The sequence below is a fragment of the Hemiscyllium ocellatum genome, chromosome 24 (genome assembly GCF_020745735.1).
Source record: "Hemiscyllium ocellatum isolate sHemOce1 chromosome 24, sHemOce1.pat.X.cur, whole genome shotgun sequence".
Lineage (NCBI taxonomy): Eukaryota > Metazoa > Chordata > Chondrichthyes > Orectolobiformes > Hemiscylliidae > Hemiscyllium > Hemiscyllium ocellatum.
The window spans coordinates 17476991-17495381 of NC_083424.1; the positions used below are offsets into that span (position 1 = coordinate 17476991).

Consider the following 18391-nt stretch of genomic DNA (forward strand, 5'->3'; position numbering starts at 1 on the left):
ATGATTAGAGAAATTGAGGTTTTGGCCAAGAGAAAAAGGAAGCATATGGCATACAGACAGCAGAGATTGAGTGAATTCTTATGAGAGTTTGAAGGCAGTAGGAGTATACTTTAGAGGGAAATCAGGAGGGCAAAAAGGGGGCGTGAAATAGTTTTGGCCAATAAGATTAAGGAGAAATCAAAGGGATTCTACAAATACATGGAGGACAAAAGGGTAATGAGGGAAAGAATAAGACCTTTTAAAGAGCAGAGTCAAAGAGTGTGGTGCTGGAAAAGCACAGCTGGTCAGGCAGCATCTGAGGAGTAGGAGAACCAACATTTCAAACATAAGCTCTTCATCAGAGCAGTAAGCCTGACATCGGTGGTGGGCAAGTTGTTGGAGGGAATCCTGAGGGACAGGATTTAAATGTATTTGGAAAGGCAATGACTAGGGATAGTCAACATGGATTTGGGCATGGTAAATCATATCACACTAACTTAATTGAATTTTTGAAGCAGCAACAAAGAGGATTAATGAGAGCAGTGCAGTGAATGTAACCTATATAACTTCAGTTGGGTGTTTGATAAGGTTCCCATAGTGGACTGGTTAGCAAGGTTAGATCACATGGAATACAGAAAGAACTAGCCATTTGTATACAGAACTAGCACAAAGGTAGGAGACAGAGGATGGTGGTGGAGAATTAATGTTTTGGGCATAAGCCCTTTATTAATCCCTTCAACAGTAAATAGGCGAGGTCTTCTCCCTGGGGTGTGGGGGGGAAGGAGAGAGTCCAAAACTAGAGGGCTTAGGCTTAAGGTGAGAGGTGAAAGTTTTAAAAGGGACCTAAGGGGCAGGTTTTCCATGCAGAGAGTGGTGCATGTATGTAATGAGCTGCCAGAAGTAGTGGTGGAGGCTAATATAATTGCCACCTTTAACAGACATTTGGATGAGTCTACAAATAGGAAGGGTTTAGAGGGATATCAGAAGTGACAAACATGATTAAATTTAGTTAGGTTATTTGGTGGGCACGGATGGGTTAGCTCGAAGGGTCTGTTTCAATTGACCCAATTGAATTGTATATGTCTATGGTTCTATGACAGTAAAGTGACTTCCAGCATACAACTCTTTTGACCTGATCAACTTCTGTCCACAAACTTTGAAAATTTTTGTTTTTGATGCCAAAGGTCATTGAGTGCAGAATGAGCCATGGAGATTTTGGACAGGTTTGCAATCGATCCCCAGACTGTGCTAATGGTATCAGAATTTTCAGATCACAGTCTTTTGCCATTTGGGAACTATTTTCTCATAACTCCTTACTTTAGTCATATCTCGATCCATTTTCACTACTTTCTCCATGTTGGCCCCAGTGCCCAGTCGGAAAGGACGCCCCTCCGAGCTACTGCAAAGAGGAGAATTCAAATTACATGAAAGTGCAACTGAATATTTAACTTCATTGTCACCTAACCTGATTCAGCTTGTAACACTTTTTAATACAGCCATGCAAAATCATGGAAGCTATACGTATAACGCCTTCACTAGGAAATGAAAAATCCCGACCCAAGTCTAACTTTGGATTGAATATCAGAAGTGTTTTTCATATGCCAATCCCAATGTAGTCAATAATTACCAAGAGCTTCTTGTTAGCTGTAAATTAAATTTGAATGTGAACCCCTTAAACAAAGAAACTCAATTTATCACCTCTAAGCTAACTGATCAATTCTAAGGCTGTTCTGGAACATGCCAAATGGTCACAATGCTGGACAAGATGAGGGGAACCAGAGTTGCTATGATTATTTCATGGTGGAAAGTATGCAAGTGTGGACATTAGTTGATGGTATAGAACTGATAGATCCAAAATTGAACTAGTGATAGGAAATGAAGAATCCAAAATTAACTTAGTGGTGAAACACACAGGATGGTGGTAGAATGCGGTTTGTGGGATTGGAGTGCCCAGTGGAATACCACAAAGGTCAGTGCTGGTTCCCTTTGTTCTGATGATATTTATAAAAAATATAGATGAGAATTAGGGGTGCAGGGGGACTGTCCTAACTTAGTTTACAGATGACATGAAGATTGGCACGAAGAGGGAAAAAGGTGGTCTTCAGTAACTGAAAGATATAGAGGGGTTGGTCAATTAGGCATATCAGTGGCAAATGGAATTTTATGCTGAAAAGTGAGAGGGTGATGTACTTTCAAAGAAGTAACAAGACAAGTGAGCACTCAATGAATAGCAGGAAGTTTGGAAGTTCAGAGGAACAGAGGGGTCTTGGGTGCTTTTTCGAAGATTCCTGAAGGCAACAAGACAGACTAATAGGTTTATTAAGGCTTACAGGACGCTTGCCTTTCCTCAATGATATGCCTATTATTTGCATAGACTATAAGAGCAAGGAAGTTATGTTGAAGCTGCACAAAACTTTGATTCGGCCACAGTTGTAGCACTGTGTGCAGTTTTGGTTGTCACACTATAGGGAAGATGTGATGTCACTAGAGGAGGTATAACAGAGATTCATCAGGATGTTGCCTGGTTTGAAGCATTTTAGCCACGAAGCAAGCTGGATAGGCTCAGGTTGTTTTATCTAGAGCAGATCCTGACTGAGGTGTACAAGATTATTAGCAGAATGAACAGGATGGATAGCAAACAGCTGTTTCCCTTAGTACAAGGATCATTAATGACGGGCATAACTTTAAGGTAAAGGGCAGGAGGTTTGAAAAGATTGAGGAATTTTTTTTCATCCAAAAGGTGGTGGGAACTGCTCTACATTGCCTGGCAGTGTAATAGAGTCAGGAAATCTCAACCTTTAAAAAGAATGTGGATAAACCCCTGAAATGTCATAACATTTAAGGTGATGAGCTAAGGTGGATTAGTCTATATAGAGCGATGCAAACTCAATGTGTGATGGGCCTCTCCTGTGCTGTATGACTCTATGCCACATTTGGCATTCACGATCTGATGACCTTGCAATTTGTCATCATTAAGAAGCTTATTTACACTCTTGCTGCTAAAATAGGCATTTTCACATTTACCCACATTAATTATCATTTGCCAGACCCTTACCCATTCACCAAATCTGTCTACACTGCTGTCTTCTTCACAACTTTCTTTCACATCTATATTTTGTCATCAGCTACTTTCGCAAACATACCTTTAGTCCATTCATCCAAGTCATTTATATAAATTGTGAAAAGTTAAGGCTGCAGCAGATATCCCTATGGCACATCAACTGTTTCAGCTTGCCAACCAGAAAATGATCCATTTATGCCTATTGTTTTCTGTTGACTAGCCAATTGTCTATCCATGTCAGTAGGTTACCCCAGCCAATGAGCTATTATCTCTCAATAATATTTGATGTGTCACTTTATCAAATCTCTTCTGGAAATCTAAGTACAGTACACATCCATCAGTTCCCATTTATCCAAGGCGCATGTTAAAGAAATGCAATGAATTGGCTTCATATGATTTTCTTTTCACAAAAACAAGTCAAACTATCTGATTACCTTGAACTTTAAGTGCTCTGCAATAACAACCTTAATAATAATTTTCCACATTGTTTCTATGACGGATGTTGAGCTAATTGGTCTGTAGTTTCCTGCAGTTGGTCTTCCTCCTTTTATTGAATATAATTCCTTTATTCCAATCTTCCAGTCTAAATGACCCTTACCAGAACCAGGAGATTTTGGAAAATCAAATCCAATACATTAACAATCTCATTGGCTACTTGATTTAAGGTCTTAGGATGAAGTTGATTAGGACTTGGGGGCTTGTCAGCCTATAGCAAAGCAAGTATTGGAGTACCATAAAACTGCACCTTCAAGTAAACAGATGGCAGAAAAGAACTGTACTACACCTACCTGAGTAATGGCTGAAGGACTTCATGGGATGACTGATCCTCACGTTTATGAATCAAGATCGACAGTTTACCATCTACTGCCTCGCTTTCCTCTCCACCATCTTTCTCTGATTTTATTGAGTTCTTTGGGCTGGATTTTGAAAAGGAAGAACCAGCTTCTGACGTGCTGGGAGACAGCACAGTTTGACACCCTAAAAATGGAGTGTTAAATGTTCAACTTCTCAAACAAACAGCCTCACCAATATTACTGTTAGAATGTCAGATTTCCTGCACACTTGACTGAAGCCACGCAAACACTTGTGGCAGAATTCAATTATGACAATGTCTCAATTTACATTTCACCAATAGTAATTCAGTATGAAACTTAATAATTACTGCAATAAATAAACTGGTATATGCTGTTAGTGGATCTCAGCTGGAGCAACAAGCTGTTATACCACATCTCAGCACATCTGGGAAAGAAAACACCATGTCTGCATTTGATCAACACTTCTGTTGCAAAGAATGCATGTGTGAATTGAACTCAAGGAGGATATGGTTCAGATATGAAGAAACTTTTAAGAATAGTCTAACATTAAACATTTAGGATCACAAAGAAATAGTCACTACTTTGAGTACTGGAGGAACCGATGCCAAAAAAACTCTATACCAAGGTGACAATGTCTTCAGGAGAGGAAAGACTTAAAGGGAAGCACATGAAAAGGAACAATATTTAGATCTTCGGTTTCAGTTAAACAGCATCAGTTGGATTCCCAATGGTTTCAGAATATATTTGTGCAACCATAAGGCTAAAACCAAAAGCTAATTTTGAAAAAAATACTAATCACTTCTGTGTCAGTTGTGGGAATAATAATACCATACTAGCACTGCTTACTATAACTCCTTTTATGATATAAAGGAGCCCTACTGTTTCAGAATCTCTCTTTCTCAACTGACACTGCAGAAATCCCCTGGAGCTCAGCATCTGACCTTGAAGTGCTACCCCAGAGCCAGAAATCTACAGTTGCCTGAAAACACTTGTATTCTTATGATGAAACATGTACAATACTCCACACTGCCTACAAACCAAAAACACACCAGAACCAGTGGCTTTCAGAATGATTTCTTACCTTAAAGGAATTGGAGTTTGCAACATCTTATAACTAAAGAAATGTGTCTAATGGTGAAAGATCAACAACTAAAACTGATAAGTGAAAAGACCATTTCTTATTCCAGGGCAAGACCACGAAGGTAAGTTTAAACAGGGAAAAGACAGATGCTTAATATGATGGGTAAAAAATTATTTTTCTGTTTTAGCAGTTAGCACTGCTGCCTCAGTGCCAGGGGCCCTGTTTCAATTCCACCTTCAGGCAACTGTCTGTATGAGGTTTGCACATTCTCCCAGTGACTGCGTGCATTTCCTCTGTGTGCTCCAGTTTCTTCCCAAAAAATGTGTGAATTAGATGAATAAGCCATGCGAAATTTACTCTAGCATTCCGGGAAGTGTGTGCTAGATGCATTAGTCAGGGGCAATATACAGTTACAGGGTAGGGGAATGGCTCTGGGTGGTATACTCTTCAGAGGGTTGGTGTGGCTTTCTTGGCCTAAATGACCTGTTTCTACACTATAGGGATTCTATGTTTCTATGATACCATGCTATTCAACGGCAATTAACTTACCTGGTACAACATAATCAGCAAGTTTAGCTAAAAGAAGTGATGCAATATTTGAAGCAGGATCAGCAGGATCATCCTGTTCATTGTCAAGGGAAGGTACAGAATAGCTCCATGGGGGCAATTCCACATTCCCACAGTCTTCCACACTCATGAGAGGCAAGGCAGCACGGCAAAGTTGAAGGATGATGAGTACCAGCTTGGGGGATGGTCGCTGGTCTAACAACAATGAAAGGAGCTTTGACACACAGGCAGGTTGGCTAAGGATTGCTTTACCAATTTGACTTCTGATAAGATCAGAAATAAAGTGTAGAGAAAAGCAGAGTTAAATTTTCTTCATTAGTTTCCAAAATTCATATATGCAAAATATATTCTAGGCAATACAGTTGCTGCTTGGAAAAATCAGGCTTGCAAAAATGTTTGATCTACTCACTTTTCATTCTTAACCACCTAAAATTGTTTAAAATTGTTGAATAGCATAACAGAGTACACATGTAACACTAAATTTATTTTAACACTAAAATCCAATGACATTGAATTTATGCACCAAGTATGCTAGTTACACATTACTTGCGCTAAAATATTATGGATATTTATTTGAAATTCTGCATATCTCTATTGTGCTATGCAATGAAACAAATGCAAATATCTGAACTTTAACTCATTCAAAACCTATTCAAATAGTGAATTGAAAGCACTCCTTTAAAGATGCAGTCTAGTTGTGGGTGATCACTGTCCACAATAATTAATTTTTAAAAAGACTAGGAATGGCATAAAGAACCCAAATGTCTTCAACTACTTATTTAACTGTTTACAGACTGCATACAGCAAAAAAGATTGTTCAGATAATATTAGTGTGACAGCAAAACAGGTTCGTCGGCATGGTCCTTTTAAAATATCGGAATCTTGTAAGAACTTTTCAGTTCACACTTTACCGAAGTACAAGATGGTTGGAAATTGACAAACATCCGAGATTCTCCAAAGTTTTAAATGGTACCTGCACTTTTAAAGAACTATGTTGTTGCTCTCCCTACCTGGAAAGGTCATTGAGGAGGCTGAGAACATCCTGCAGTGCGTCATTCCCTGCTGCTTGATTCCCACAGCACTCAGTAGCACGGGCTAGATGGTTGGTCAATAGGCTTGACACTTGACGAGCTAAGCCAGAATGGACTGCATTTGTTGATACACCTAAATGTGATAGGTTTTTATTTGGTGGAAGGGGGTGGAAAGGGAAAATGGTCAATCAAGACAGGGACAGCGAGAGAGCGTGATTAAGTACACATTAAAGTATACAGGAGGAGGATATAATTCTATCAAAGCATAGCACCATATGCCAAAAAGTTTAAGACCCAAAAGACTCCACTTTTAATCTGGGATAGGAGGAGTCCCAATTTTTAAAAAAAATCCACATATTAGCATTTATAAGGAAGTTATAGTAAAAAAATTTGATATTAAAGTAAGTTATCTTTAAAAAGTTTGGCTTGCAATGTATTTGGTAGTTACATCTTTACTGGTGTATCTTTTATATTTAACTATAGATACGTCTTTCACACGATTGGTTGACATCTCAGAAGAAGGTCATCATCTACAAGTAGTCACTTGTATTGTTTTCCTACTCCATGAAAACAACTCTTAGTTAACCAACCAACCAGATGGGGCACTTTGAGCAGCCCAGTATTCTAATGTCTGACCATGCAGCAGAATTTTGAACAATTTTCATTAGGCACACACTGTCTAGTTGCCCAACATAAGACCAATAAATTGATCCTCTAACCATTGAAAATATTGGAAATTACAAAATCTTCACCTTTAACAGAGGGAACAAGTAAACTACCCTAAGATTGCGGTCTGCAAATGTTTTATTTTGACAGTGGGGAAGCTGTCAAAATTAAAAAGTATGAGCAGGTCTATCAGAAAGATCACAGTCTTTTATCGATAGTATACTTTTTTCATTTAATTGCATACAATCTTTTCACAAAATTAGTGGAAATTGGCAGGTTTTGTATTAACTGATTTTAAGAAAGCCAGAGTCTATTGTGCAAGTCATGAACCAAATTAAAGACAAAGTCAAACATCAAATAATGAATAACGCTAACCTGAGTTTTAATACTTTGAAGGAAGAAAAAGATATATGATTGGAGCAGGGAGACATGATTTTATTTACATATAACACTCACCTTCTTCCTTCTCCCACTCCACACAGCGATTAGCCAGTACTTGGAAGGCAGCCCAGGCCATTGTAGCTACCTTCTGTTTTCTTGTCTGTTTCTCACTGGAGCTACTTTCTCGCTGGCTTGTTAGACTGCAAAGTCTATCCATGAGCTGCACCAAACCACTACGCACCAGGCATTTCTCCTCACTTCTAGACACGGGAGGGGTAGGGAGAGAAAAAATACTAGATAGGTGAGAACAATACTACTTGAAGAAAGACCGCAAAAAAAACACAATTTCCTAAAGATTATAGTTAATTGTTTCTAATAAATGAAGTTGCTTAACCTGCTAATGATGAAACCAGGTGCATAATATTGTTAGATTCCAAATTGAAGTCAGTCGAGAAAATTGATTTTCATGGTTTAATTAGATTCATACACATTTGTCATGGCTAGCAGAACTCTATTGGTGCACTTTTGTCATTTTTCACAAAGACTCTTAAATCACTTACATCCCCAATCAGAAGAATAGCCCACTGCGAAGACCACAAAAGCAACTATTCATTATGATATTGTCTGCATTGTCTGGAAATAATTTAAATATGTAGATTACGACAATGGATGTTTAACTTCCAATTCATTTAACAATAGTTCCTTACCTTGTGTATGGAATAGTACAAAGAAGGCCAATGCTATTGGCGCAGGCAATTGGATATCGTGCACAAAGTGAAACAACTGATGTCATGGTCTCGCCAAATGCCTCCTGAACCTGCTCCACCATTCCGCCACATGTCAGCTCTTCGATCCTTAGAGAACAGCAATACACATTTACCAATGAGAAAAGTCAGACAGTCGTAAGCGGTTATACAGTTGGATAAAATCAGAAAGCCAAATTAATTCTATTCAGTTAAATAAACTTCCTTAATTTAATTGGACCCAAATTGGAGTTAACTATTCTGTAAATTTAACAATATTTGTTTTTAACTCTGTGCATTCAACATCAAACTTGTTGGTGTCTAGGACATGATCTCTGGCATAAAGTGTTCTTCTTAAATCATCAGGACATTGCTAGACTAGCAGGAATCAGATTGATGGGATTGAATAAAACAAAATAAATTGAATAAAAAGGCAAAAATAATTTAAACATGTCAAAGCTTTGTCGTCTTGGGACTCATTAGGACAATTTGCAAGAATTACCAAGTAAGGAAAAATATGTATACTGTATGAGGGGATCAACTGGCTGGCAAATGGACTTATTGATAGAATATTTGGAATGGAGAATGCACCAGTTAGATGATGACTAACAGTTAACTGCTAAACCATATTTCAGTTTTAATCCACAGGTGTAAAAAGCAATTGTCTTGCACATCTCAAATGAATTTGATACTGTACTCAGGTTAATCACTGAAATTGAGCAGCAAAATGGGCCAAAGGATCTGTTTCCACACAGTAGAGAATCTAATCTAATCTTTCCTTGACGTCCTGGTTCAGAAATCAGTCAGACTCTGACTAAATGACATGATTCTACCTTCAATGGTCAATATGCATGTGTTGGGATTTCTATAGTTCCATGTGCTACAAGTTGGGCCTTAACAGCAACCACATAAATAGAAACCAAACTATTTGTTCAACTTGCATACTTCATACTGAAATAAGATGCCTCAAAGCCATCCAACCGCATAACAGCTCTGATAAGACCATTTCTCACAACATATCAACCAAACTCCTGAATAAGCCCAAGGCCATCATCTTTGGTGCTGGAAAGTACCCAGCCAACCACAGATTTAAGGCATCTCAAACAACAGCTACCATGGTGATCTCAGCCAGGATGGGAATTGTACCTGTCCTGATGGCGTCACTCTGCATTGCAAACCAGCCATCTAGCCAACTGAGCTAACACTCTCCTCTCTCACAAGTTTTGTTTTCCCTCTATTTGGTAATGTAGGACATATTGATGAATGCTAGATAAAACGTTTTTCTTAAAAACGTGCATTTTTTCAGCAAATCTCAAGCTTTGTATTACCAAGATATTTTACATTCTAATATGGATATTGGACAAAAACTAATGTTTTCTTTCCTACCAAAGAGAAATTACTCTTTAACCTTTCTAATACTGTTTGCAATCTTGCAGGTCACACATAATAGTAGCCCAGCATCATATTCGAAGACTGTGACTAAATTTGTGGTGGCATGGTGAATGGCTGTGCAAGAAAATGCAGTGAGAGGGGGACAAAACATGCAAATAATTAAGAATACATAAATATGACAATAAGGGAAGCAATCTCAATCCAGTTCCAAAAGTTATAATTCAGCATTCACAATCACTCAAAATCAAAAATGACTAATACGATAAAAATATATATTGTGTTGGGGATTGAAGAGTGAGGCTGAGGTGCATAACTGGAGTAGAACAAAGACATTCCTCATTCACCCAAAGTAACACCCCTCATCTTATTGAGCATGCAACAATTTTTTAAAAACAAGTGAGTTGCTCAGTACTTAGAATTTGTAACATTAGAAGAGTAAACAAAGCCTACTTGCTGCCACATCCCAAAAAGATAACTTTATCCTTTTAAAGAATAACCTTTTCTCCCCAACCACTTCCCCCACCCCCTACACCCCCTCCCCTCCCCCATCCACCCACACCCTCCCCCCCCAATTCTATTAGGCAGCATCTCACCTTGGTCCACCTTGAAGAACTGTGGTTACAGGTCCAACCAAATGAGTAACACCACCAACTCGGACTGCTGCTGTCAACAGCTCACGCATGTGTACCAGGGCTTGTTTTCTCGTATTACCACGCCTCCACCGAGTCTGGGCAGCTAAAAGGAAACTGCTGCTTGACACCTTAAGTTAAATAAGATCATAATTTTCAAATGTTGTTTATGTAATTCTCAATGGCAGCCTTTCCATTTTAATTTAGTAGGTAATGAGAAAAGTTTGCCACATTACTTCAGTAATTATTGTCAAATGCTGCCAATTATAGATCAACAGAAACATAGTAATATGTACAATTAACATTAAAGTATTCATGCCTCATGGACAGAAATGATAAATTAGTCCAAGTGTATTTAAGTCAGTGAGATGATATGTATAATTACAGACATGGTGAAACAAATGTCATAAGTTAGAGACGTTCAATTCAAGGAACAAAAAAATAGAATTGTACATCTTCTATGAAATCAGTTGGCCCTGGAAATTATTTCAAATTTTATTTACTGATAAAATACATGCCATCAGAATATTATGTACTTTTTTTTTCAAGACAAAAAATTGATCGCCTCAAATTTTTCCAATACTTTTGGAAATAAAGCTTAGTCGAAAAAAAATTTAAACACTTACAGCCTGGTCAGGATTTGTCCCAATGAAAGCAAAGAGCTGTCCAAGCAGCACACTATACGTTGGCTTGTCCCGACTATCTTCAATCGTCAGAGACTGAAGCAGAGTGAAGGAACTACTCCGATGACTATTCCCATGGCGTCTCCTTCAAACAAGAAACAAAAATTCCGTGACATCTGCAATGTTGAAATTACTTTGCTAAAAATGTTAAATATTTAAAGCATAACAAAACTTAATGGCTGAGAGTGCTCCCTAATAATAGCACCTTCACCAAAAATATGTAACTGTCCAACATATAACCTTGCCCAAATTTAGACCTTGTAAAGACCAACTTTCTCCACATGAATCCAAAAGGATCTGTTGAAAGCACTTAATAGGAATGAAGACAAGCCTCTGAAGTCGAGTACAAAGTGTTTTTTGCAGCATGTGGCATCCCATTTATTTTTAAAATGTGTTCTTATAGTTTTTTTTTCAAATTCTTTCTCTAGCTTGATTATTTCCTACCAATACTTCCAATCTTGCGGTTTGACCACCTGGAAGAAAAGAACAGCAGGCACACAACTATCTCGAAGTCACAAAGTATAATAATTTGGAAATATATTGAAATTCCCATGGCTACTGGTTAGCAACCTTGGAATTCTCTACCTAACCAAAAAGTGGGTGTACCAAGATTATGCAGATTATAGTGGTTCCAGAGAGACAGTTCATGACTAGCTTCTCAACAGCAACAAATACATCATGAATAAAGAACATGTCACATAATGAGTGGTCAATTCATATCTAGATACATCTGGCAGCCTTACACCCCTATGAAAATACTGTTGACCTACCCAGATGGTAGTGAATGGAAAAATGAAAGTATGTTCTTTTTACACAAAAAAAAGAGAGGAAACACTCTGTCCTAGAGAAGCTCCTTCCCCCATAGGATTTCAGGCTTGATGCCTGTTCAAGCTGAAATTTGGAAAGTCAGTACGATCCTTCAAATGCTAATCTGACTTTGTCACTTATGCAGAGGTATTAAAAATAAAGCCCATTTTGGTGGCTTGTGCAACATTAGAATTGGCAAGGAAGGCAAATGGAGAATGGGAGTACAGTGAGTAACTGATCAGTAAAGGTTGCTGCAAACTACAGAAAAATAAACAGAAGCAGTTGCACTAGGTCAAAGATTTGAAACATGTCAAATCACAGTTTCAGTCTGCAGACAACAAATCAGAGATATGTTATAACAGTGTACACTATCTAAAAGATGCATTGCAGTAACTTGTCTAAACGATTTGACGTCACCTTCCAAACCTCTAATTTCTACTAGAAGAATGGTAGTATTGTATGGAAACACTACCTGCAAGATTCCTCCAAATCTCACTCAGTCTAATATACTATCATACCTTCATGAAAACTCATGCAATTTCTCAAGAAAATACACCACATGGACCACAGCAGTTCGAGGCAGCAACTCACCTCATATTCTCAAGAATGAGATTTAAATGCTTGTCTTATCAGCAAATTGCAAATTCCATCAACAAACAAGACAGATATCTAACTATAAGCATTCTGTGATTAATATTCTGTGATTACACAGCAATGTTATTTCCAAGACAGGACATGTTTACGATAGAAACTTCCTGGAAATACCAAATTAACTTAGCCTTTTACCTTTGACTGGCTCGTGTGAATTCTAAATCCTCATTTGCAATCATTTCTAGGTCAGAGGGTGCAGACATGCTACGCAGGAACACAGGTTGGCGAACAGTGTGGGAAATCACCTTGGTTTCAGAAGATGATTTACAAGCTGGTAAAATAAGCAGGGAAGATCAGAAAGACAAACGCACACTGAACATTTCACAAATTACGTCAATTTGAGATTTCTGTGGCTGCACATGGTTGAGATAAAAGTCTTATCTATACTATTAAGGTTCCTTTAAACTGCGCAGCTACCCCTACTTCTTGTCAAACAGACTGTCAAAATGTGAACAGTAGTCAAGAGTACTCTTTAGCAGCTATTGGAAATTATCCTATTTGAGTATTTCCTTTTTCACAACATGAAGATATTTCATCACATTTATTGGCAACATTTGGCATCTAACACAACATTTTAACAAATTTAAGTTAAAGTTATTAAAAATAAAAGACATGAAAAGCTTGCTGAAACAGCAATGTTATTTATTTCACAAGGGACTAGACATCCCCCCCCCCCCCCACCAAGTTACATGAATTGTTTGTCATATTCTTCACATGTAAGATGTTGAGCTCAAACCACTTAGTACACTCTCAACCATCAAACAGGATCATGCAAATAAACTGAATTGACATTACACTGATGACAACTGTTAGCTGTATGGCTAGATTGCAACACAGTAATATAACAGCTTTGGTTTAAATCCCCATACTGCTGAGAATACCACAAAGACTCTCACCTTCTCAACCTCGCCCCTTGCTGGTGGCGTGGTGAGCTTCACATTGAACTCAACATCAGTCATCTCTCTTTTATGAGACAGGAGCCTATGGTCCTCTAGGAATATGACAACATTCACTTTTCACTTCACAAATAGGTGAATTGGAAGAGCAGGACACTCACCCCTTCAGCCTGCTGCATCATTCAATAAGGCGATCTAGTTACTCCACATTTCCACCTATTCCCAATGACCTTTCAATTCCATGCTTATCAAGAATCTACCTTTCTTTGCCGTAAAAATATTCAAGAACTTGGTTCCTTAACCTTTTAAGGAAGAGTTTCAAAGATTCTCAAACGTCAAAATGATTACTTCATTATTGCCTTAAATGGATGATCCCTTTATTTTTAAACAGTAATTCTTAGTTCTAGATTCTCCCAAAAACGAAACATCCCTTCCATTCCACCCTGAAAAGACACTCAAGATGTTTTAATCAAAGCTGTATACTCATGTAAACTCCAGTGAATACAAGCCTAGCCTGTTCAAGCATTTTTCATAAGACAATCTGCTCATTCCAGATATCATGCTTTACCTTCCCTGATATGTTTCCGATGCATTTAATTTCTTTCTTAAATAAGAAGATCATACTGTACACATCATTCGGGTTGTAATCTCACCATAACTGAAAATTAAACTCCCTACCTTTATATTTAATAACTCTCACAATAAAAAAATAACATTTTACTGTTAAGTTTTCTGAATAACCTGGTGCATCTGCATATTGATCTTTTGACATCTAGGCACTAGGATAGCCACAATCCTCTGCAGAATAGAACTTTGCAATCAGATGTGAATAGAAATGCACAAAAGGTGCCTATGAGCTTGCCCCTGAAGCTTATAAGTTAAAAATTAGTACTATAAGAAAAAAAAACACAATCAGGTAACACTAGAATTTACAAGGAAACCAATGTGTGGAGTCAGTGAATCTGATCACTGAAGGTTAATAAAAAAATTAAGAATGGGGGGGAAATCATGATTGAGGAAGAATACCAAAATAGTAGTCCAGCAACCCTCAAGATGTATTTCAATAAGCATCAGGTATCAAAGAACAGAGAAGTGGCAGTTCAGGCAGAAATTCATGAGATCTTTCACAAACAATCACATGTGGGGATAGAAATTCTGGGCATGGACAAGATATAAATTTTAGGGAACAAACAGAAGGATACTAAAAAAAATAAAGAAGAAAGGCTGAACCTAAAAGTAATATAAAGATAATAATATGCTTCCATTGCAAGAAGACTAGACATGCTAAATCTCAATGCTGGAAGTTAAATTGGAGGCCAATTACAATAATAGGAACATCCAAGGAATCTTCAGAAACGCGTGTATCAAGAAACAAAATGAATAGCAAAACTATAGCAGTTACATAGGTACAGCATGCATGTCCCCACAGAATCTTTTAGAGAGCGCGTGATCAAGAGACCATGGGCCCAAAATTGAACATTTTAAATTTGCCCAAATGGTCAAACTAAATAAAAAGGCAGTACTGGCTATAGAGAATAGAATAGACAATGGTCAAATAAGTCACAAAGGCTAGGAAAAGTATCAGACTTGCTGACACCTGGAATTCCAGCCATTGCCTGAGGAGGTGTATTCTACACCACCTTGACATAGCAACTGGGAAAGGTGTTGGCTTGACCCCAGTTGAATGCTTTGAACCCCACTCATGACCCCATTGGCCAAAAACCGCAGATCAGAAAGGTTTGGGGCGAGGGGAAATAAAGACACACACCTGGAAGCCACCCCTCAGTGGGGACCCACAGCAAGATTGATGGCAGAAGATTACGAAGCACTCCAAAATGATCCATGAGAAATTCCTGACTTTCATGAAAAAGAGCTAGCCCTATGCCAGAGAGAAGAAAGTGAGGACTGCAGATGCTGGAGATCAGAGTCAAGAGTGTGGTGCTAGAAAGACACAGCAGGTTAGGCAGCATCTGAGGCGCAAGAGAGTCGATGTTTGGACATAAGCCCTTCATCAGGAAGGGCTTATGCCCGAAACATTGATTCTCCTGCTCCTCAGATGCTGCCTGACATGCTGTGCTTTTCCAGCACCACACACTCGACTATCCCAGAGAGGAAGGAGATTCCAACAGCCCAGATCAAACATGTGGATTGATGTGGAAAATTACCTCTATCCCTCTGAAAAAGGGTAAGTAGAGAGTAAATATTATGGGAATTTGGGAAATGTTTACACGGTATTTATAATAAATATTTCGTTAATAAACTCAAGGTTGAAGTGTCCAAAGCATGAACAATATGGAAACGATGGCTGAGGACTGCCAAGAAATGTTCTTCGCCGATTATTGCAAAAAAGAATCAAGACTTATGGAGATTCTGAATTTTTGATTACAAATAGAGGTATTTCCTTATTTTTCTCAGGAACCAAGTAAACTAACAAAGATACCAACTTACATTGGAGCGGTCAGTTTCTAACGTTCGCTGACGATATCACTTAACTTCCAGAGAGATTAAATGAAGGAAAAATATTAACTTGAGGGTTACACAGGGTTCACAAACCAGTCCCAATATCTGAATCAGATAAAAGAGTAACTTAGCAAGTGGAGAAGTTGTAGCTGGAGTTCTGAAATAAATCCTGATAGAATATATTGATTTCATCGTGGAGAGTAACCTTCTTGATTCAAAATTATTGACCTCATCTCGGGTGTTGGGAAAAAAAAGATGCCCAGGAGGAAAACCCTGGGGCATTTCCTGACCATAATTTGCCTGGATCGTGGGTTCACAGAATTAGACAGAAAAACTAAAAGTCTACAGTAAAATGAGACAACATGGAAAATCAGTTATCTGACAAAAGGTTTTGAAAAGCTAAGTAAAAAAGACAAAGGTGAAGAAAATGAAGCTGACATGCTCAGCCCATCTTTAATAAAAATGCAATAGATGGATCTTGAGTTAAGGAGCTGTATCAAATAGCTTACACAGAAATTGAATCACAGCCAATGCCCAAACGCTATTATTTAAAAAAAACAAAGTGCTAATAAAGAAATAGAGAGCACCTAAAATATCAGCAAAGAGGAATGGATGACAGTGCATTGGGTGGTAGTGTTATCACAGCTTTGTGATAACATTCTACAGGTGATCCATGAAATTCCAAGGAAAACACAGGATAATATAGTAAATATTTCTATTGGTTAAGACCACATGAAGATCATGTGGGGGTCAAATTTTGCCAGATACATCAGGTACAGCAGAAAGCCAAACCATTGATTAAATCTACACACAATTTTGCTTCTACCTTTCTAATAACTTTTTTAGCAGGTCTAAATGGGTCAGGTAGGACCCCCACATGAAACTAGGATTTGCAATCAGTGTCCTTTAACATCATGGATTTTTCAAGCAGATTTATTGAAACAGAAAACTAATGCATAAATAGCGTGAAAGTGAACTTATCTTTTAAATCAAAATATGCATCACCAAGAAATAAATTTTGAACTCTGATCTTAGTGTATTTCACAAATACACAAAATCTAATAAATAGTTTGGGAATAAAACAATTCATGCCTTCCTCGTATCATCCATAACCCCAGGAAGCATTGGAAAGATGGTATTAGAGTCGAGAGTGTGGTGCTTGAAAAGCACAGCAGGTCAGGCAGCACCCAAGGAGGAGAATCGACATTTTGGGCATAAGACCTTCATCAGGAATGAGGCTTGTGGGACGGGGCTGAGAGATAAATGGGAGGAGGAGTGCAGACCATTTGATAACAACTCGTCGTGTGTTGAAGTTGGGCTAAGGACATGGGAGAAGGTGCCTCAAGCCCTAAAATTCTTGAGCTTGATATTGAGTTGAGAAGGCTGTAGCATTCCCAAATGAAAAATGAGTTTTTGACCTTCTAGCCTGTACTGAGCTGCGCAAGAAACAAGGAAAGCGAGAAGATGAAAGGACTGTTGCCCAGCAACAGGGTCTCTTATTACATAGAAACTATGATAACAACAGGCTTGGCAATCTTCAAAGCAATTTGGGTTGAAATATCAGCACGGTTGGTTTAATGTCAGCATGAGAAAGCTCCAGAAATGTGGAAGAGGAATTTAAGGAATCTACGCTTAGAAATAAGTGAGCTGTGCACACAGATTAAGGGTCTCATGAAGAGATATTACCTAAAGAAGAAAACATTGAGTGAATGCAGAACGTAGCTGAGTCAACTGAACAAGGATCTTTTAACACACTATCAGCCTAATGCTGTCATAATGTAATAGGTGTACCATTTACTGAGCCCATAAGGAGGCCCAAAAAGGGCCTCTTGTGACACAGTGGTAACATTCCTACCCCTGGACTGGGAGGCCTGGATTCACAGGTTGTAACAGCATTTCTGAATAGGATGATTAGCAAAATAGGTTAATTTTGTTTTATAAAAGCAAAAAACGGTGTTTAAACGTTCTTTTTAAAACGTAAGAGGCTCTTGTGGCACAATGGTAGTGCTCCTACCTCTGAGCAATGGAGGTCTAGTTTCAATTCCCACCTGCTCCAGGGGTAATAACACCTCTGAACAGGCTGATTTAAAAAACAACCAAAATGCAAACAGTGTGACCATTCACGGAGATTCGAGTATCTGTACATTTGCTGTTGAGGGTAGAAGTGCTGAATCTTAATACCTTTTATTTGCAACAAGACTGCATCAAATAATTCTATACATTAATAGTTTGCACTTTCATTCCCTTTGTGCACAATAAACTTGTTTGCTAAGAGTACATTGACAGACTTTTGCAAATACGTTCATCAAGTGACAACCTCAATAATCAAATTGCAAAAATGAAAATAAAAGTTTATCAAGCCATTCTGGAATCTGACTTATACAGCATTATCAACTGGAATCAATTTTTAGCATTAAATCCATCAGGACACTGGCATTGCCAGCCTGTAGCTTCAACAATTTGCTCAGTACCACTTCCTTGGTAATTGTTATTTTCTTGAGTTCTTCCCTTTCTTCCATTTCCTAATTTACACCTATTTCTAGGAGGTT

The 18391-nt window shown here is 38.2% G+C and overlaps 1 protein-coding gene across 2 annotated transcripts in view; it reads right to left on the reverse strand.

Annotated features, from left to right (window-relative positions):
• LOC132827079 (probable E3 ubiquitin-protein ligase HECTD4) overlaps nt 1-18391 on the reverse strand; it is a 302053-nt gene that overhangs the window by 113700 nt on the left and 169962 nt on the right. For both annotated transcript variants that reach the window (XM_060843537.1, XM_060843536.1), the window contains exons 30-38: nt 12622-12757; nt 10972-11113; nt 10310-10476; nt 8289-8435; nt 7657-7841; nt 6514-6667; nt 5486-5766; nt 3829-4018; nt 1297-1378 (exon numbers count right to left, since the gene is read on the reverse strand). In XM_060843537.1, the coding sequence (XP_060699520.1) occupies nt 1297-1378; nt 3829-4018; nt 5486-5766; nt 6514-6667; nt 7657-7841; nt 8289-8435; nt 10310-10476; nt 10972-11113; nt 12622-12757 (1484 nt within the window). The remainder of the gene's footprint in view (nt 1-1296; nt 1379-3828; nt 4019-5485; nt 5767-6513; nt 6668-7656; nt 7842-8288; nt 8436-10309; nt 10477-10971; nt 11114-12621; nt 12758-18391) is intronic.